General features: G+C 38.8%; 2 protein-coding genes across 2 annotated transcripts in view; both read left to right on the top strand.

The window, feature by feature from the left end:
• Positions 1-217: 217 nt before the first annotated feature.
• Positions 218-14,072, top strand: uqcrc2a (ubiquinol-cytochrome c reductase core protein 2a). Its single transcript, XM_067382785.1, has 14 exons — positions 218-328; positions 2,921-3,022; positions 3,102-3,251; positions 3,403-3,467; positions 3,548-3,604; positions 6,020-6,144; positions 6,230-6,327; positions 6,412-6,469; positions 7,947-8,042; positions 8,252-8,451; positions 8,549-8,629; positions 11,999-12,075; positions 12,243-12,396; positions 13,804-14,072. The coding sequence occupies exons 1-14, from the start codon at positions 296-298 to the stop codon at positions 13,885-13,887; spliced, it is 1,380 nt and encodes a 459-aa protein (XP_067238886.1). The 5' UTR covers positions 218-295; the 3' UTR covers positions 13,888-14,072.
• A 688-nt stretch (positions 14,073-14,760) lies between these two features.
• The window catches only part of mosmoa (modulator of smoothened a), a 36,062-nt gene continuing 30,017 nt past the window's right edge, over positions 14,761-20,805 (top strand). Inside the window, exon 1 of the mRNA XM_067377185.1 lies at positions 14,761-15,546. Coding sequence (XP_067233286.1) covers positions 15,441-15,546 — 106 coding nt within the window. The 5' untranslated portion in view covers positions 14,761-15,440. The remainder of the gene's footprint in view (positions 15,547-20,805) is intronic.

Genomic DNA, 20,805 nt, shown 5'->3' with positions numbered 1-20,805 from the left:
CACCAATGGAAAGCTTATTTATTCAGCTTTCATTGGATGTATAAATCTCAATTTAAAATGTATTGACCCATGTGACTGGTTTTGTGGTCCATTTTCACATTTAGGATGGATAGTTTGGGACACAGGGAGATCCCAGGTACGACTTGAATATTTTGTAAAGTTTCGTTAATATTAAACAGCTTGAGGTTCCGGTGTGTCCATATATGGTGTGTCGCTGAGGCGCACTGGATTGTGGGAAAGTCTTCAGATCGGCCATAGCTGTCTTTCCCCGCGGCTGAAGGAGAGGAACGGAGTCATGACGGGATTCAGAGGTTTCGCTCATCTCTCCGTGAGTCCTCTTTCTCTCAGAGTGCACGGCTTTCTCTTCTCTGTTTAAGTGTCGTGTTTTAAACGCATTCGCGCTTTTTAAGGTCACCCCAAACGACCCATTCAGGTGTTACAGGCTAATGTTGCTAGTGTCATTGATGAGCCGGTGTTTGACATGCAGCAGCTGCTGAAAACTTTCCTCCGGTCGACGGAAAAACTCGAATAAACAACCGAACACACACAGATGGACCCGGCAGGCTTGTGTTTTCGAGTGTCCTGATAGTGTTAGTCGTGAATCAGCTGTGCTGCTGTTGTGATTGTGTGATGAAGGTCATCATGACACACACTGATACTGTACTTTCAGTCACGAACTCCACGAGAGCACACGTGACCTTTAACCGGTCTGATCTGTGACCATCATCATCATCATCTTCATTATCGTACAGGATCATGATGAGACCTTCAGATGAAATGGTTTCATAGGAATACCTCATGAAAAACCTTTGGATATCAGGGAATTTTAAAGTTGTGAATATGGGTAAATGTTCTACACTGAAACAAAGGCTTTCTGATTTTACTCATTTTTATTAAGGCAAAAATCATTTTCTGAAAGGGACAGTTCATCCAAAAATGAAAATTCTGTCATCATTTACTCACCCTCATGTAGTTTCAAACCTGTATGTTTATTTCTTCATTTGAACACAAAAGAAGATATTTGAAAGAAAGTCGGATGTCAAACAGTTGATGGGCTCCATTGACTCCATAGTATCCCCCCCCCCCCCCATACAATCATTCTTCAAAATATCAGGTTTTCAGATTGATGTGTCGCTCTGTCTCTTTAGTCTTAAAGTCACCATGAAATCAAAATTCTAGTCTTCAAAGTTATTTCTGTAAAAGAAAATATCTCCCTTTCCATTGAACTTTGTGCGTTGTAACTTTGCAGATGGTTTTTTTATGCTCTAACAGCAACATTACACACTAACTAAAGTTAAAATCATAGTAAACCATCACTTTAACTGTATTTTTTTTTTATCAAACACTGTAAACCCGAATAAGTTGGGCTGACTCAAAAAATTTGAGGTAATATCAGGTCACATCAAATTTTTTGAGTTCATTTTTTTGCCTCATTCAAGGCATCATCAAGCTACGCCTTTATTGTTTTCAAAAAGCAACCTCTAGCAAAGAGTATAGAACCCAAGAGGCGAAACTTTGATACTTTTTGGGTAACAGCCACTAGGTGGCGCTTCGGTAGCGCGGCCGCCATTATGGGGTGAAAATGCCAACTGGACACCAGAATCCATCACATCTTATGCACCCAAAATTGGCATATCTCACTGCCAAATCATAAAAGCAATAGAAAATTTCTCAAATTCAGTAAATTTTATGATACTTACAGTAAATGTTGTATTGTCTTAGCCTATATATGTTTTATATTATCATTTCTGGAATCCAACCATTACACATCTGAGGTAACGTAGTTAGCCTACTTTGAGTATTTCCATTTTATGCAACTTTACATATTTACTAATAGTAGGGGTGTAAATCGGACAGTTCATCACGATTCGGATACAATATCGATTCTCATAGCCAGCGATTCGATATTTTCTGATACCTCAAAAAGTTCTGTGATACGATTATGATACGATTCGATTACATTAATATTTTGATATTTTGAGCCTATTTTACACAACCAGTTAATAAAAATTTAACTCAACCAAACTATATAACAAAAATTTATTTCAAAATTTCACATACTGAACCCTGATTGGGACGTCCACAAATAAAAAATTCACACAGTAATCCAATGACAGCTTATGACATGACAACAGTCAAGAAAGTATTTTAGTTCTGTGCTAAAATGTGTAATGTCAAAAAACTGATAAACAAGGAATACACACACACACATAATTAAAAGACATTTCTTTTAAATGTATAGCACAGGTTTTTAATGAAGCAACAACATATTATAGGTAGGACAAAACAAGACAGGCTATTAATATTCTTTCATTGTGCAAATTTATTATAAAGGCTCTAATACAGAGCGGCACAAATCCAGATCCAGGGGATTAAAATGCTGTTGGGCGCCGGTGTTGCATAGGAATTCTCTATTGAGTGTCGCTTCTTGTCAGTATAATTTCTTTGCCTCTAGTGGTGAAACTTACATACTGTGCCTTTTAGCCATTAGACCAGTGGTTCCCAAACCTGTCCTGGAGGACCCCCAGCACTGCACTCTTTGGATGTCTCTCTCATCAAACAGAGACATCCAAATTCTGATTCAACTTATGAGCTCATTAGTAGAGACTGCAAGACCTGAAGTAGGTGTGACAGATAAGGGCAGTGCTAGGGGTCCTTTAGGACAGGTTTGAGAACCACTGCATTAGACACTTGTTCATTGGTTCACAAAATCAATACCTTCTATCAGCAAACCATCAGACTCTTGAAACATTTTTAAAACTAAGGTTTGAAACAGACTTAACAAATCCTCGTTTGTTGAAATCACATAATGTCAAAGCTCTGATTTAAAAGAAAAGATTCATAAACATTTGAAAGCTTCATAAATTGGTGTTTCAGAAGCGGCCATCACTGGTTTACTCACAGCGAGTGTTTTTCACAGAGACGCTGTTACGCTGCCGCCAGGAGGAGCGAGGCGTTAACTGAACCTCTGGTCACCCGAAAGCCTGCGGCAGCACCAGCACTCCCACCACAGGATGTCCAGGTAATGTGCTGTTATGCTTTCAGTTTAAATAACCGATCAAAACCACTACTTAACTTTTGATGACCACGTTTTGGTTTAGGTGTCCAAGCTTCCTAGTGGTCTTCTCGTTGCCTCTCTGGAGAACTACTCCCCCGTCTCTAAAATCGGCGTGTTTGTGAAAGCCGGCAGTCGCTATGAGACTGTGGAAAACCAGGGCGTCACTCACATGCTGCGATTGGCAGGCAATCTGGTATGATTGTTCAGAAATACTAGTATCAATGAATGCATAATCATGCTATTGTCATCAGAATCTGCTCTGTTTAAACATCTGTGTGAGTTGATCAGATGTGCAGAGGATGTTTTGTTGGTTTCAAATGATGAGTTTGTGTTGTGTGTTTCAGACCACTAAAGGTGCGTCAGCCTTCAGGATCTGTCGGGGTCTGGAGGCAGCGGGCGCCAGCTTGAGGTCAGCTTTGTTTTTATCCACTTATCCACTATACTTCTTGTATCGCACTCTGTCTCACTGTTGTTTCATTTCCTGTTTAGTGTGACGTCTTCGAGGGAACACATGGTGTATTCTCTGGACTGTCTAAGGGATGATTTGTGAGTATCTCACAGTAAATGATCTGTAGGTAGAGGTGAAGATGCAATAACTATAATATGGAAGCTTGTTTCTGCCACTGAATAAAAAAGGTAATTGCGACTTTTTTTATCTCACAATTCTGACTTTTTTTCTCTTAATTGCATGATATAAAGTTGCAATTGCAAGTTATAAAGTTAGAATTGCGTGATATAAACTCATTTTTTTCCTCTCGCTATTGACCCTTTGCCGGGAGTTTGTTTGACAAGCGATCTAACCAATCAGAATGCTGAATCCGCCATTTTGTCCTACAAAGCAGTCAGGAGTTAGAAGATTAACTTCGGTGGATTTGAACTTGAAAAATAGTGTGTACTGTCGTCTTTCCGTGTTTGAAACGATATTCTTTCTCATGTTCATTCATGTTTATTTGATGCTATAAATGAACTAGTAGGAAGAGATGATCGGTTTACGAGCCGCTTGAGCTGAGACGCTACAGTAATCTTTCACGGCACATTAAAGAGCCACAAAATGTTTTTTATTGTTTGAATTTCTTAAAAAATTACACAGTTTGAAAGCTGGCACTTTCATATCATAAGTAACCTGCTCTGTCTTGTCTGTCGACGTGTTGTCATTGTCGTCTTTGCTCCGTGATGTATTGACAGCACCATGGCTTGTCAGACAAAGCAACAGTAACTAAGGGGGGAGGGTCTTTATGTAAAACTTTTTCTTCACAGTTGGGAGTTTACATCTGTAAAAACAAAAGTCAGAATTGCAAGTCAGAAGTACGAAATGTAAACTCGTAATTATTAGGGACAAAAATTCAGAATTGTGAGATAAAAAGGCATATTTTATTTTTCTTTTTTTCCCCATGGCAGAAACAAGCTTCCATACTATAATGATAAAGATATAGTTTTAAAAACAACACCAAGAAAAACAACAATGGCACAGTGAAACAATGTCATTGGACTTTTGATTTTTTTTTTTTTTTTTTTTTTCAGTTGATAAACATTGTCAACCAATCAGAATCCTTCCTGCTTTAGAGCTCGAGCATTTAAAGTGGCAGACGACAAAACTGCAGCACATGCATTGCTTATAATAAACAGAACGATATCGTCCGCTGGTGTGGTGGACACTAATATAGTTATCATCATGTTACGTTCTTGGTGTGGACAGTACTGTACTTTTTTTTTTCTGACATAATATTTGACCCAACTGTTTCCCGTGACTTTTAGCTCTGTAAAATAAGGTATCGGCAACAGCTAGGTAACAACGTTGGTAATTGTTAAAAACAGACTCAAATTTATAGTTTCATTCAGAGATTTATTTATTTGTTCAATTTGAGTGAACAATTCATTTAATTGTCTGTAGCTGTGCAGCATATTTGTTTGTTTTAAGTCTGTATCAACTGCAAACTTTAATCCCTAAGTATATCAGTAATTTTAGTATTATTTTGTGTATCTTAAGCCCTATTCGGACGGGATTAGTTTTACATGGGGAGGTGGGGTAAAGTAATTATTATCAGAGCTTCTTAGTGATTTTAGTCCCATCCGAATGTGCCACCTCGGTAATCATTACGGACAATGTCAGTGAAGATTACGGTGACTTTTACCTTCTGTAAAAAGGTCCGGAAAAATTAACTCAGGTAATACTAATCCAGGTCGAATAGACCCGCTGTAAATATGTACGGTAAAATTCCATCATTTCCTGTTTAAAAGTAGTTTTCGAGCATGGAAGCACTTGAAGAAACATTCATTTGTGTTGTAGGTGGATAAGTCTGTGGCAAACCTCAAGTATTTTCTACATACCATTCAGAGCAAAAAGAAGATCGAAGCACTTATCAGAGACACAAAACTAATTTTATCTTTAGCTAAGTGCCTATTACCATCATAATCCAATCAGAATTTAATTAATAAATCGGACCTAACTGTTATTTATAGTTTATATATATTTAGATTATATGTGTTTTCGCACATCGTATCAGGAAGCAACATATACCCACATGACGACAGGAAGGTGACGGCGGTGTGTAAATCGAGTTACCCCTCCCACTTCTGCTAGTTTTACTGAGATGTCTTTTCCCATGCAAATTGACCAGTTAATATTACAGACATCCTGAGGTAAAATGACTTTACTCCACCTCCCCACGTAAAACTAATCCCGTCCGAATAGGGCTTTACTCAGATCAACTGTGTGAGATTGGCTATAGCAGAAGTCAGCAACCTTAGGCACTGTTTGTTCTGTTTTATTTGTCAGTATTGAGTTTTATTATCACTGTTTTATTAATTTCTCTTGTCATCAGGAATTGCTGATGTTTTATTCCTTACTATGGCTGCCAATGTAGAAATAGCAGCTGGTATAACTGTCACTTGCAAAATGACTTTGTAGACAGTCGGTCCAAAAGATCGTATTTGAAAACTAATTGTGTGTTTCGTGTGCAGTGACGGTGTGATTGAGTACCTGATCAATGTGACCACCGCACCTGACTTCAGACCCTGGGAGTTGTCTGACCTCACACCGAGGCTCAAGATAGACAAGGCTGTTGCAGACCAGAGCCCACAGATAGGTACAGTGCACCAATACCAAGAAATGTGTGTGGAAAATCATCTGATGACATGCAGAGTCTGATGAGATGTGCTTTCCCTGCACAGGTGTTATTGAGAAGCTGCATGAAGCTGCATATAAGAATGCTTTAGCCAACTCACTGTACTGTCCAGACCACATGGTGGGGAAGATCAGTGTTGATCATGTAAGTGACTGACAGCAGCTTCTCATCTGTTATTTGAGCTGAGCTGTTTGCAAACACTCTTATCTTTCTTCTCTCAAATTCTAGCTGCAACAGTTCTTTGCGAATAATTACACCAGTGCAAGAATGGCTCTCGTTGGATTAGGTAAGTCTTTCTCATGAATGTACACTGCGTTCCAAATTATGCAAATGACATATCATTAAGATTTCAGTACAATAAACATTCAGATTTTAGCTTTTCTAAGAAAATGTTTATTTATCCATGTCTTTTAACTGGTATATAACTGGTATCAATCTCAGACAAAATAATTTGCCAGGTCTATGGAAACCCTACTTAGAGGTTGTTCCACATTATTAAGCAAGTCACAGTTCTCATGCAATATGGGAAGGAAAAAAGATCTTTCTGAAGATGAAAAGCATGAAAATGTTTCTCTTTGTGAGGTTTGGTTTGGAGTGGCTGAAATGCATTTTTACGCACAACTGCCAGCCTGCATGGAGAGCTTCTCAAGACTCCAGAGACACCAGCAGCTTAAAATACCTGTTTGCTGCTCAACACTGTCTTTTTTTGTATCTGTCCTTTTAATACAATACATTTTTTTGACAGGAACTTTCCTCAATAAGCCTTTATCTGACTGAGTTCTGCTGTGCTCTAAATCACTCACAAATCTTATGATAATTCGATAATCTCCATTCAGTTTTCACACAATATTAGTTGTTTTCATGCATTTTGCACAAAATTGCACCGTTTCATGCTTTTCATCTTCAGAAAGATCTTTCTTCCTCCCCATATTGCATGAGAACTGTGACTTGCTTAATAATGTGGAACAACCTCTAAGTAGGGTTTCCATAGACCTGGCAAATTATTTTGTCTGAGATTGATACCAGTTATCTAAAAAGTCATGGATAAATAAACGAACAAACATTTTCTTAGAAAAACTAAAGTCTGAACGCTTATTCTACTGATATGTCACTTGCATAATAATTTGGAACGTGGTGTATGTCTACTTGCTTGATCAAAATTGTGGTTTTAGTTGCTCTTATTGAAATAAAAATACCTTTTATGTGTTTTATGTATGCTTTTTCGGATATCAACTTTCATGTAGTGTGTAATATAGCTGTTTGTGAATGTAAAAGTGCTGCAACATTTTAAATGTCAAAGTGCACAATGAATGGAATTATAAGAAAAAGAACCAAATCTGAACTGCTGAAACTAGTCGTCAGTAATTCCAGTCTTAGTTCCTGCTGAACCTATGTAGGTTTGTTATAAATTTGCACACTGCCAGCCAGCCTATGGTCAGATCAGAGTTGACCAATCAAAGCAAACGGTGTCATCTGACCAGTCAGAGCAGAGTAGACCAATCACAACAGACTGGGACATCTGACAGAAAAGAGGGGTTTAGAGAGACTGAATCCCTTATCGAACTGTTTCAGATGCTGAGAAAAGAGGTGATGCTGCAAAGTATTTTTGATCTTGTATGCATGTAAACTCCAAAACAAAATGATGAGCCTTTAAAATGGCATAATAAGGGCACTTTAAGAGTCGCAAAAGAATATGTATCTGTCTGACCCAGCCCAGACTGTGTGTGATGAGTGTTTGATGTTGAATCTCTGTGTGTGTGAAGGAGTCAATCATGCTGCTCTGAGGAAGGTGGGAGAGCAATTCTTCAGTGGACACACAGGGGCCGGCACACCAGGGGCTCAAGCTGTTTACCGCGGCGGTGAGTGACAACATGCAATTGCTTTACAGTAATGAACGTTTTGTTGGCAAATGTGTTTAAATGTCATGAAAATATGCTGTGCAATGGTTGAAAATGGTTGGAAAATAGGCTTAATTTTCTTTGTAACATTTGTGCATGTGGTTTATGTGAAATCTGAGCTAGATATATTTTGTGAGATTGACTGAGTGAACGGTGTTTGTGTGCTGCAGGTGAGCTGCGGGTGCAGAGCGGTGGAGGGCTGGTTCATGCGCTGCTGGCCTGTGAAGGAGCCGTGACGGGCTCAGCGGAGGCCAACGCCTTCAGCGTGCTGCAGAGGCTTCTGGGTGCTGGACCGCACATCAAGAGAGGATCTAACATCACCAGCAAACTCAGTCAGGGCATTGCCAAGGCCACCGCACAGCCGTTTGATGTGAGCACTGATCATCTGTCATCACTTCTCTCAAAGTATGCATGCTTACACAAGCTATTGCTACAGTTTAGATGCTCCTGATGTGTTTTCCATGCAGGCCACGGCTTTCAGTGCCACATACTCTGACTCTGGGCTCTTCGGAGTGTATATCATCTCTCAAGCAGACTCGGCCCGTGAGGTGAGTGCTCTGTGAACAAACCTTTTTTTTTTTTTTTAAAGCTTCCTTGCAACACAACACAACACAACACAACTTGAATTGAGCTGGATGATGGCATCACTGTTTCCTGCAGAGCTGCTTTATAGCTGTATTGACTATAAATAATGTATTTTGCAACACCGACAGTTATCCAACTGAATTGAATCAACACTGAACTGACTCAAAGTGAATAACGACTCTACTGTGTCTTCTGTAGAGCTGCTTATAGCTCATTTGTGAGCTATAAGCAGCTCTAACTCATTTGATAACAGATAAACTTTTCACAGCTATTGAACTGGTCTGAATTGACACTGAACTAACTTGAGCTGAATTATGACACTGTTCTCTTTTTAGTGCAGCAAAATCTGAATTTGTCTCATATTTGATGCATCATTGAATCATTATTTTTCCTGTTGAAGCTGCTTTGAAACGATCTGGATTGTATAAAGAACTATAGAAAGAAAGGTGACTTGACTTGAACTAGCTGTTTGATTAAAGGGTTAGTTCACCCAAAAATGAAAATTATGTCATTGATGACTCATCTTCATGTCGTTCCACAACCGTAAGACCTTCATTCATCTTTGGAACACAGTTTAAGATATTTTAGATTTAGTCCGAGAGCTTTCTGTCCCTCCATTTAAAATGTATGTACGGTGCACTGTCCATGTCCAGAAAGATAATAAAAACATCATCAAAGTAGTCCATGTGACATCAGTGGGTTAGTTAGAAGTTTTTGAAGCATCGAAAATACATTTTGGTCCAAAAATAACAAAAACTATGACTTTATTCAGCATTGTCTTCTCTTCCGGGTGTGTTGTATATCCGCTTTCACTCCACAGTGACGCTGCTTATTCTTCTTCTTTCCTGCATTACCGCCCCCTTCTGCTCCGGACAGTGACGCTGATGACGTGTTATCCGGTGCGCCCGAGCTTCGTTTACAGTCTGAGGGAGACGCATGCTGTATTCAAGCTATTCTACATTGTTTGTATTGTGGTATTGCTATATTTTTTTAAAATGGTGCATAGGTGTGCATGTCACTGATGTCCTAATCGCGTCACTGTCCGGAGCAGAAGGGGGCGGTAATGCATCAATAAGATGGATGCCAACCACCGTAGAAGAAGAAGAAGAAGCAGCGTCACTGTGGATTAAAAGTGGATTTGGAGGATTTAGATTTTTTAGATGCTTTAAAAACATCTAACTAACCCACTGATGTCACATAGACTACTCTGATGATGTTTTTATTACCTTTCTGGACATGGACAGTATACCGTACAAACATTTTCAGTGGAGGGACAGAAAGCTCTTGGACTAAATCTAAAATATCTTAAACTGTGTTCCGAAGATGAACGGAGGTCTTACGGGTTTGGAACGACATGAGGGTGAGTCATTAATTACATCATTTTCATTTTTGGGTGAACTAACCATTTAAGGACAGGTTTAGTCAAAAATGAGTCATTCACTCACGCTGTTGTTCCAAACCCATATGTTGTTATTTTTTAAGCTCTTTTACATACAATGACAGTCACCATTTCTGAGTGAACTGTTCCTTTCAGGGGTGCCTGCAAGATTCTCATTCATGGTATGCAAAAAAACAACAAAAACACATTTGAACATGTAGCCACCATAATTTAAACTTTGCCCCCCTGTAAACTCTGAAAGGTAAAAAGTATAGAAGTTGGACACAAATTTTCAGTTCCACTGAAGTTTAATTACCTCATCAGCTCTTTAAGGGGGTCATGAACTGCATTTTTTCATTTTTAATTTTTTCCTGAGGTGCACTTATGATGCAAGTATAATTTTTACATCAAAAAGTGTCATAATTTAGAAATAAAAGCCCATTCTCTATCCTAATTTTAGCCCTCTGATTTGAACGCTCTGTTTGAAAGAGCGTTTTTCCTGTGAGACTTAAATGTAAATGCCCACTGCTGTGATTGGCTGAAAACTTTGCATAAAAATTTTTACATGTGGAACTCTCTCAGAATTTTTACTACATTTTTTGCTATAACTCTTGTGAAGATTAATTAATTGTGAAAAGTGTTGATTACAGCATTATGTTCTACTCCCGTCACATGAAAGCATGTAGCCATTGACAGACATGTCTTTTGTGTGCATTAATGCAGTGATCTCGTCATTACAATTCAATTTCTGCACTCTCACGAATGCTTTCATCTTAACTAACAGTGCAGACACAATGTAAATAAGAGATTTGTTGTGCATTTTAGATGTGTCATTGATTATAATGGGAATTTTGGCGAGAGTCCACTGATAAACTAAACTAAATGCTGTGTGATTGACAGCTCCAGCGATTGTCAAGGGAGTGTTCTTTGATGGCTTTCTGTAGCTTATATAAATTACTCAATTTAAATAACAGATGATTTCAACACTACTAAGAGAAACGATGTGAAGTTGATTGTTTAGTCATTAATGCATAAACAGCAATACACAATTTTGAGACAAAGAACATCTGACTGTACATGAATCATATCAGAAGTCCCTGATCACAAATCAGGCATTAGAATTAACACTTACTTACATATTGTGGGATTACTGTCAGTTCCATATCTTGCAGTAAAAGAATGCACTGAAAAGAATTCACAATGAAATGTATCAAAAAACAAATAATGCTCTACTGAAGCATTCACATAGTTAAAAATGAAGTAATTTAATATTTTGTCCAATGAAACGTAATGTGTCTATTCTCATCTCACTTACACGCCAGTGGGTGGGGCCAAAGATGTGTTGATGTAGAAGTAGGCATTGATCTGATTCTGCAGAGGCGGCCTTTCGTCGCACAATAACATCCTACAAGCTGCGTCTCATTTCAAAGGCTGTGCATGCACGACAGGAAAAGAAATTAGTCAGTGGAGACGGCGGGAGTGCGCAAGTGTTTACTGTATTTCAGTCGTCTTTGGCCATTGTGCTGTTTTTCAGCCACACTTCTATTCCACCGCACTGCTCTGTCTCGTGTTTTTAAAAGCAAAGAAGTGCTCTGTGTGACGTGTGTTCATTCAGCTCGCTGCATTTCATTCTGCGTGAACACCAGACCTATAAACCCGAGATCTACTACGGTCAGCACAGCGCCCTCTGCTTTTCAGCACGGATAGATGGACTGATTAGACAAACTACATTGTTAAAGAGAGACCGACATGAAATGTTATTGTGTTCAAAAATTAATTTTTGGCATACATGATTGCTGACGATGATAAATGACATTACAGAATTCATATTGAAATGATGTCATGTGTGTACTTCGCCTTCAGGCAGGAGCGCCCCATGTTCCTTTAATGCTGACGGTGTGAAGCGAGTGAGTGATTGACATCTGCATTGATCTATTTACCTTTCTCTCTGCAGGTGATCAATGCTGCTGTGGCACAGGTGACGGCTGTGGCTGAAGGAAGACTTACTGCAGATGACCTCACCAGAGCAAAGTGAGTCTACTAACACCAGCCTGTCAGCAGACCAAATTAAACACATTGGCAATGCTTTTACACCCATAATGTACTGCCACATAAGCTATTTTGACAGTGTTATTGCTTGTTGGTATATGGACAGGCGTGGTTTTGAATGAAGGTTCTGTTGTGTTGCGTGTGTTCAGGAACCAGCTGAAGGCGGATTATCTGATGTCTCTGGAGAGTTCAGAGGGTCTGCTGGAGGAGCTGGGCGTTCAGGTGATCAGCAGCGGCGCCTACAGCTCGCCACAGTCTGTGACGCAGATCATCGACTCTGTGACCTCCAGCGACGTGGTCAATGTAAGCCTTTTAACTCGTGACAAATCCTTGATCTTTTGAGTTCATTGTACTGTGGAAAGTGCCAAGCGTCTTCCCGGTCCAGCAAGCCCATTTATTAAACCGAGTTGACAACCTCAAAAACAAGAAAGCAGCCAGAGCGATTTTTGCCTTGATGACGTGTCCAAAAAAAAAGCCTTTTTCAGCAAATATGTAGCAAATATTCAGTCTCCCCCACTGAACAGTTTGTAAGGCTTGTAATGCAAATCAGGGGCTCTCAACTCTGGTCCTCGAGATCCACTCCAACCTTGATCAAATTTGTAACTTTCTAGGCCACATCTGAAATTGCATACTTTCCCTACTATATAGTATGTGACAGAAATATATCCGAATTCATAGTACTCATAAAAGAGAAGGCAAAAAGTACACTGATGACCTACTACTTCTGGTGAGATACAGAAGTGTACATACGATGGACACTTTACTAAAGGAACTAGCCACCAGGGGTGCGTTTCCTGTACAACGATGTTACTCTCTGCTTCACTATCATAGTACGATGCATTGTTGAACAAATCAACTAGCCTAGTCACGACTGTTTCCCGAAACCGCATTGTTGTAAACTTGTCGTTCAACCACGTTGGTGAATGAAGTCACGCAGGTGGTGGAGTAATAACTTCTTTAAATGAATCCATTTGGGATCGAAATGAATGCTAGATTTTCTGCTATAAATTACGGACATGGCATTAGAGGACTAATTCTCATTTTTCTCGATTATTTTGTTATTTCCAGATTAAATCAAATGCTTGTTCTTACGCACATGCGCACTCTCCAAAAACGGTGCTTTAAATCTCTTGACAAACTGAAATATATAAATGACATTTGTATAAATTCGAAATAAAAGATATACATTGTACTTAATGTCAGCTTGCTTATTTTGATGACGATTTGTTAAGTCCACATGTCATAAAAACAGGAAACTATGCTTCGAACCACAGCTCGAGACCTGCCGTTCCAACCACACAAGTTTACGATGCTGTTTGCGAATGTTCATTTGAACTATGGTTTCGGGAAACATCAAATCGTTGAACTATGTAAGTAACGACGGAACTTGCGATGTTAGTTGGCTAACGATGCTTTTGGGAAACGCACCCCAGGACGGTTCACAGAGAACTAAACGTTCCCCTAGGGCCATTTTCTTGGTTGCATTCGCACCGGAAGTAGGAACTCTGAATTGATGTAATCTGTCCTGCTGCTCTAGTTGTTGTGTGGGACTTTTATTTTGACAGCGATCTGTTTAACAGTCCTATCTAATACATCATTATCATTTGGTTGATGCTCAGTGTCGCTAGTTATGCAGAAAATGAAAGAAGTAAAAAACAACAACTGTTGAATGATATTTTACAGCAGACTTCTCTTTTGTTTTTTCATCAGGCTGCAAAGAAGTTTGTTGAAAGCAAGAAGACCATGTCAAGTTGTGGACATTTGGCAAACACACCATTTGTTGATGAATTGTGAATCCAAAGTGCACACATTGTGCAGCTACTTATTCAAGTGTAAAATAATTCTGAAACCCTGATTGTTGTTTTTTTTTCGTCAGTTCATCATGAAATCTGGTCCTTGGTAAGGTGTACAGAGAGCACAGCCATCATTTTCTTCCTTATCACTGTATATCTGCTGTACATTCATTAAAACAAATCTATCAGTCATAAATGCCTCCTGTCTGCTTTATAATGTCACTGAAGGGTCTGTGGGATCATGATTTCTGACCCATTGCCTGTCTATGTTAGTTTTTCCAGTAGCCTGCAGAGGGAGACATTGAGAAAGTAAATGCAACATTTTCTTATTATGCGTGAATTATTAAAAGACTAAACAGATATTTGTTTTAGCTGCATTAAAATGTAATTTCACACTCTTCATTTCGTTTTTGACCCTTACAAGGCATGTTTTAAGTTGAAAATTTGGCATAAATGTGCTAAAACGGTCTCAAATATAAACCATCTCTAGTCAAAGACCAGTAAATAAAATAATTATGATAAAAGACCTTTAACATGCTTTTCTCATAGCTGATTGAGTATTTGTCATAAGGTTACTGAAGTATGAACACTAATAATACTGTTTATTTACTATGTGGCTATTTCCATCGCACATTTTGTATTAATGCAAAATAAAACGTTTTTTTTTTTTTTTTTTTTTCATCAAATAAACACGTCACGGTCTCTGTTGCATAACACATTTATTGTTGATGAAATGTATTTTGAGGTTACTGCGTGCATTATTAAGTGTGTAATAATAATTACAGAAACACTCGTGATGCCCCCACACACAGAACAGACCCCCTTTAACCACGCGGAGTCTCGCGAGAGCAGTAGACGGAGCGTGATCTCGCGGGCCTGTTGTGTGTGTCTGACGATAGACGCTGCGTGGGGGTTTTCGCTTGATGTCATTGGGAAAGACGCGAGCGGTGCGTTTACACTACAGCTTCTCATGCTCCTGCGGCGTCTCGCAGGCGTTTCTTTCCAAACTCGCCCAGTTAACGAGCTTTCACTTTACAGAGGCACATTTTGACGGGTTTTTGGAGATGAAGGTGATGCGGCGGTGCTGTGCTCGCGCTCGGCGTCCGTGCAGATGCGCGTGCAGCTGAGCAGAAAGATGGACCACAACACCGTCGACGAAAACGGCCCTGAATCGCTCTAACTCGCTTCTTTGACGCTTTTGTAGTTCAATCCCGCGGTCGAGACCTTCTTGGAGATGGATATGTGGACGTCGAGTGGCGTTAGGCCCTCCGGATGGCAAACAAACCGTGCGGATCTGTAGCCTGTTAGCTAGTAACAGAAGAAGACCGCAGTCTCCGTGTGAGGATGGAGCATCAGCTGTTAGGAGGAAGATCAGGGGCACATCCTGGTCTTTAGGGAGTTTGTTTCGTTGCACAAAGCTGCTGGACTTCTAGCCATATCATATCACAGCATATCATGCGGTCAGACCCGAGCAGTGTTTACTGACCGCCGCCGATATCTGTAGAGAGACTAGCTCAGTTCTTCACTCCTGTGTCAGAGTCCAGGGAACCTGAGATGGATAAACTCACCATTATTTCAGGATGTCTCTTTCTGGCTGCGGATATATTTGCCATCGCGAGCATTGCCAATCCGGACTGGATCAACACTGGCGAGTCAGCAGGTGAGAAATCAGATCAATAACTCTTTATTATTATATTGACAACAGAACTGCTAGTGCGCGTTTCTGATTAAGGGCCATTTCATGTTTACATGCCTCCTACCTGTGTTAGATAATAAAGGTCTGGCTCTCATCACATTATATAGATGCACTTCATAATAAACATGATTACACTCATTAGTTAACACGCGTTCAAGCGTTGGTTTCTTGTGTCTTCATGCACTATCGCATTTGAATGTGCTGAGCTGGATAAGTATTACTATTATAATGTTTGTTTAGTAAAATCATAATTTTAAAGGGCTGGGTATTGACGCAAATTTCAAGATTCGGTTCACAAGCTTGTGATTCGATTCTGAACTCGATTCAAAATCGATTCTTTTGGATATCAGGTACAGTACATGAGTCAAAACGGCATTTATTGCTTTAATTTCGTAGTAAAAGTTGAGACTCATAAGTTAGAGGTGCACCGATATATCGGCTAATAATCGGTATCGGCCGATAAAAGTACATTTTCACGCTAACGGCCGATAGTTTTAAAACGGCCGATATCTAGTCAATCAAAAGAGGGCAGGAAAATTACTGAATTTGTGTTAAGAATATGCTAAAAAAAAAGTTTATATTAATACAATTACTATTAATATTGAATAACATTCAGAAAGTTAAGAAATATTAATTCAATCTTCAGAATTTAGTTAATGCATGTAAATAGTAATTTGAGTAAGGTGTTTGTTTATAACTGATATCAGTTACTCTGAAACAAGTTGATGAAATTGAAAGATTACATTTTTTATTTGCGTTTCTTTCAAAATATAATGGTTAAAAAAAAATGAATAATTATTAATCGTAATTATCATTAATTTAAAAGTTATAAAAGGCAGAACCCCCAAACTACCGTTATCGGCAGATGTCCCTCTGAATAATCTATCGGTGGATAAATTTAGTATCTGTGCATCTCTAAAGCGATTTATTGGAAGGTAAGTGAGCTACAAATACTTTTTAGTGAAGTTTTGTTCAAGCATCAACTGAAAACAGCACGGACTAAAAGATCGATTCTTAGGATTTAAGAAGAGATTTTCAACCCAGCCATAATATATTACCCTTAGGTTATTGGTATATCAGTGATTTTTAATGTAGTCATTTTTCAGGCCTTGAATACTCATAGAATGGTTTGTATTTTGTAGCTCAGAAATATTTTGTGTAGTGAAATATTAAAACGTGTTATTTTAGGCTATTAACTTTAATAGCCTACTTTTAGATTATTTTTGTTTCAACCCATGTTTGGGCAAAATATGGACAAACCCAACCTTTGGGTTTAGAATTTTAATTTAAAAACATGGGATGAAACAACCCAGTATTTTTTAGAGAGTATTAAACATTTGTTATTCAATAAAACATGTAAAATCATGTAAAAATTATTGTCCAAGAGCGACCGAAAAGCATTGCAGTCAAAAATTGCATCATGTTTCTTTTGTAATATTTAACCTCATCATAGATATTGTAATCTGACCACTATAAAGCTCTAAACGAAGCTCAAGATGTGATAAATAATTTAACCTAAGCGATTCATTAATATCCAGTTGTTCAGCTGCCCTGTTTCAATGATTCATCAGTTTTATTTGTTAGGACATCTACACGGTTATTATTAAACATCTAAAGCGGTCCTGCAGATCACAACTGTCTTCAAATGTCCATGTGCCGGCGGGCTGTTGATAAACAGCTGCTCTTTGTTCAGCATGCATGACTGCCTGGTAAGTGGGTCAGCAGGGGTTCAAGCACAATCCACTCGATTCAGCAAGAATCGCTGACCTTGTGCTGTTCTCTTACATGTCAAATGCTACAGTGGTGAATCAGGTGTCAAAACATGCTGCCATGTGAAGAAGATATTCCTTTGTGTCGTGTTCAGCCGTCCAGCACAAGATGTTTAGCACATACTTCCTATCTAATTCATTTTTCCCACATGTCTGAGGTTTATTGTTGTCTGGAGCAGGCATTATTGTCCCATAGTGGTAGGAAGCTATTATAGGTGAATGTCACTGACACGCACACAAAAAAACACAAAACAAACAAATTAAATTTTTCATAAAGCAAATGAAGTGGTTTTGTTGCATTAAGATCCACTACATTATTTTATATTATTTAATTGATAGTTTAGCACATTAACCACACACGCACACACAATCTCTTCTCATTACTGTAATGTGTCCAGGTGTCTGTTTTACTTGATTTGATCTTTGATCTTTTTCTTTTTCTTTTTTTCCTCAGTGGTAATTCGCATAAGAGGCCAAAAGAAAAGTTACAAAATACCCTGTCCTCTTATAGTCCTTTTTATACTGTTATGAAATGAGTGATTTAAATGGATGATAGATCACTGAAATATTTCAAACTCTTTTGTAAATTGGGAAACAAACATGTTTTGACATGCGCACGCACACACACACACACACAATATACATTCAGGGCTCAATGCTGAGGATTTTTTCTACTGTCCCGGTTGAGCCAGTGGTTCAAGTTTTTACTTGTCCTGCCAAAGTTTTCATGTTTGCATTTAGTTCACAAGACAAAACAATAGCTAAATTTATTAAAATAACCCCATTCATAAGTATGTGAACCATTGATTCTCAATACTGTGTGTGGTTACCTGATGATCTACGACTGTTTTTGTGTTTTTTTGTGATGGTTGTTCATGAGTCTCTTGTTTGTCCTGAGCAGTTAAACTGAGCTCTGTTCTTCAGAAAAATCCTCCAGCTCCTGCAGATTCATCAGTTTTCAAGCATTTTTGCACATTTGAACCCTTTCCAGCAGTGGCTGTAGGATTTTGAGATCTGTGTTTTCATACTGAGGAAAACTGAGGGACTCAAACACAACTATTAAAAAAGGTTCAAACATTCACTGATGCTCCACAAGGAAACACGATGCATTAAGAGCCGGGGTGTGAAAACTTTTGAATTCAAATATCAAGGTAATTGTACTTAATTTTTCTGCCGGGAAACATGCAAGTATCTTCTGTTGGTTCCGAAGGGCAGTACTAAATGAAAAACAATGATATTTAAACAAAATAAGAAAAATTGTGACATCTTCATCCTGTTCATAAGTTTTCACACCCCTTCCTATGCTCTCCTTGCTTTTCATTGATTGAGAATCACTTTGAAGCAGTCTGAAGTTCTGTTGCGCGAGCTTGTAGAACATGCAACAGCGCCGCCTTGTGACTTTGCAAAATGCAGCGCCCGTTTGAATGTTAGCGGGAGTAAACAGTTCTGACGCACACATAACGAGTAGGTAAGAAACGACTAGTTAATCACGGATGGTTTCATTATCTTGCGCGGATATAAAAGTATAAGAGGATAAAAATAATAAAAGCAAAAATGTGTCTCAGAATATACTTGGGCGGCCGTTATTATACGTGGGCGGCCCGCCCAAGAAAAGTCTATGTGTGGGAAGCACTGGATTGTATTCCCAAACACCAGCATCCGAACACAAGATAACATCTGAGACACAAGTCATTTATGATGGAGGAAAAACGGCAACCGCAACTTCCATTTTTATTAGATATTTTGCACAAATTTCCCCGGAAGTGACAATTTTGTTCCTTCTACACAAGATTTAAATGGTGTTTTATTCACAAATGTTGTATGCGATTTTCCAATTTTGCGCACAAGTTAACTTTGAATGGAAACATGGTTAATGGAAAAAAAAAACCTAGAGTTTCACTCTAAAACAGCCAAAAGAATGACTTGATGAAAACAACACCGTAAAGACCTCATAGATGTTTGTTTGTGTTAAATTGTTCTTTCAGCTTGCCAAATGAAGAATTCTGAGTTCATTGTTTAGTGCATGACTGCATGCAATTCAGTAAACTGAATGGGCTTCTTTGTGAGCTATTGTCAGATTGTTTCCTTCCTGTGAATGGTAAAATCATTAAAGTGTTTGCAGTGTCCCTGCCCTCTCTTTGATGTGGTCTGTGACCAGAATGAAGCAGAATAATTGGCTGATGAGACATTGTTTAGGCTCTTTCAGGGAATTTGTGTCTTTGATCTTCTTCTAGACATTTTGACTAAACGGTTGCATTGAAGTTTTTGTTGTTGTTTTGATTTATTATGTGTATCCATCAACACAGGGAAAATATTAACAAAGAAAGCCATTTTCTCTAAGTGCAAGAAAGATTGCGGTCTTTTTTTCTTTTCTTTTTTTTGCTAGTATTATTATTACTGTTGGTGATAGTGTATCAAATAAACCTGTAGTCCAGTGGTCTCAAACTTAGTTCCTGGAAGGCCACTGTCCTGCAGAGTTTAGCTCCAACCAACACACCTGCCTGGAGGTTTCTAGTAATCCTGAAGACCTTGATTAGCTGGTTCAGGTGTGCTTAATTAGGGTTGGAGCTCAACTCAGCAGGACAGTGGCCCTCCAGGAACTGAGTTTGAGACCACTGCTCTAGCGCAAGTATTCAACTTTGGCATGTCATTTATCCAGTACCAATTGTGCTACATTAGAGCTCCAGTCTAACATTTGAGATCACCAATTGTATCACCGATGCCACCAAGTTCTACAGATGGTAGCACCACCACCTGAAAAATAGGGTTTAAACAGATCATTGTTGATCCATGATCTGCACAGACCAGGCTCCACGTTATTCCAGTGCGACCTCTAACAAAATTTAAATACACCAGCAGGAAAAAAGGTTGCAAAATGCAACCATTTAGTCTAGAGCCCTGTACAGACATCAATGACCCCTCAAATCATGCTGCTTGTTGCAAGCGATCAGGCAAATAAAATAAAATGGGGAAAATATCCCTTACTTGCTGAAATATTAGACATTTATCAAGAAGACTATTCTGACTCAGAACACCATAGTAAAAGCATAACAACACCCTGACATCCAAGCCCCACTTGTGTGTTGGTAAGAAATATTTTGAAACTTTTTCTGGAGCATTTTTGAATCAACCTGCAAAGTAGAAAATGCTTGCATTTTAAACCCCTCTGGACTTTGCATTTTAATATGTATATAATTTTGCCCTTGGGAGTTATTGGTGTTTCTTTATTTAAAAAATAGATAACATTTATATCAGAATCGCTGTGTTTGTTCAGCAGAACTGTTGACAGCATCCCTTTGTTTTGACCTAAGCGGTGCTCAGCAGTTTTGTTTTTATTTGTGTACAGTCGTTTCCGACCACTTAATCATGTTTATGTCCAGCCAACATTATCTGCTGGTAATTACCTTTAGCAAACATTTAGCAAAAAATGTGTTCTGTTGTTCAGTTAGGATGA

Source organism: Chanodichthys erythropterus, chromosome 3, assembly GCF_024489055.1.
Source record: "Chanodichthys erythropterus isolate Z2021 chromosome 3, ASM2448905v1, whole genome shotgun sequence".
In the NCBI taxonomy this organism is placed as follows: domain Eukaryota; kingdom Metazoa; phylum Chordata; class Actinopteri; order Cypriniformes; family Xenocyprididae; genus Chanodichthys; species Chanodichthys erythropterus.
The sequence above is the reverse complement of the archived record's forward strand: the minus strand, read 5'-3'. Positions and strand labels throughout refer to the sequence as shown.

Bases quoted from the DNA above. Each gene is read 5' to 3' on its own strand.
- uqcrc2a (XM_067382785.1), top strand. From the start codon at position 296: ATGACGGGATTCAGAGGTTTCGCTCATCTCTCC. The intron at 3,023-3,101 runs GTAATGTGCTGT...GTTTTGGTTTAG, and splicing joins TCCCACCACAGGATGTCCAG to GTGTCCAAGCTTCCTAGTGG. The intron at 8,452-8,548 runs GTGAGCACTGAT...TTTTCCATGCAG, and splicing joins CCACCGCACAGCCGTTTGAT to GCCACGGCTTTCAGTGCCAC.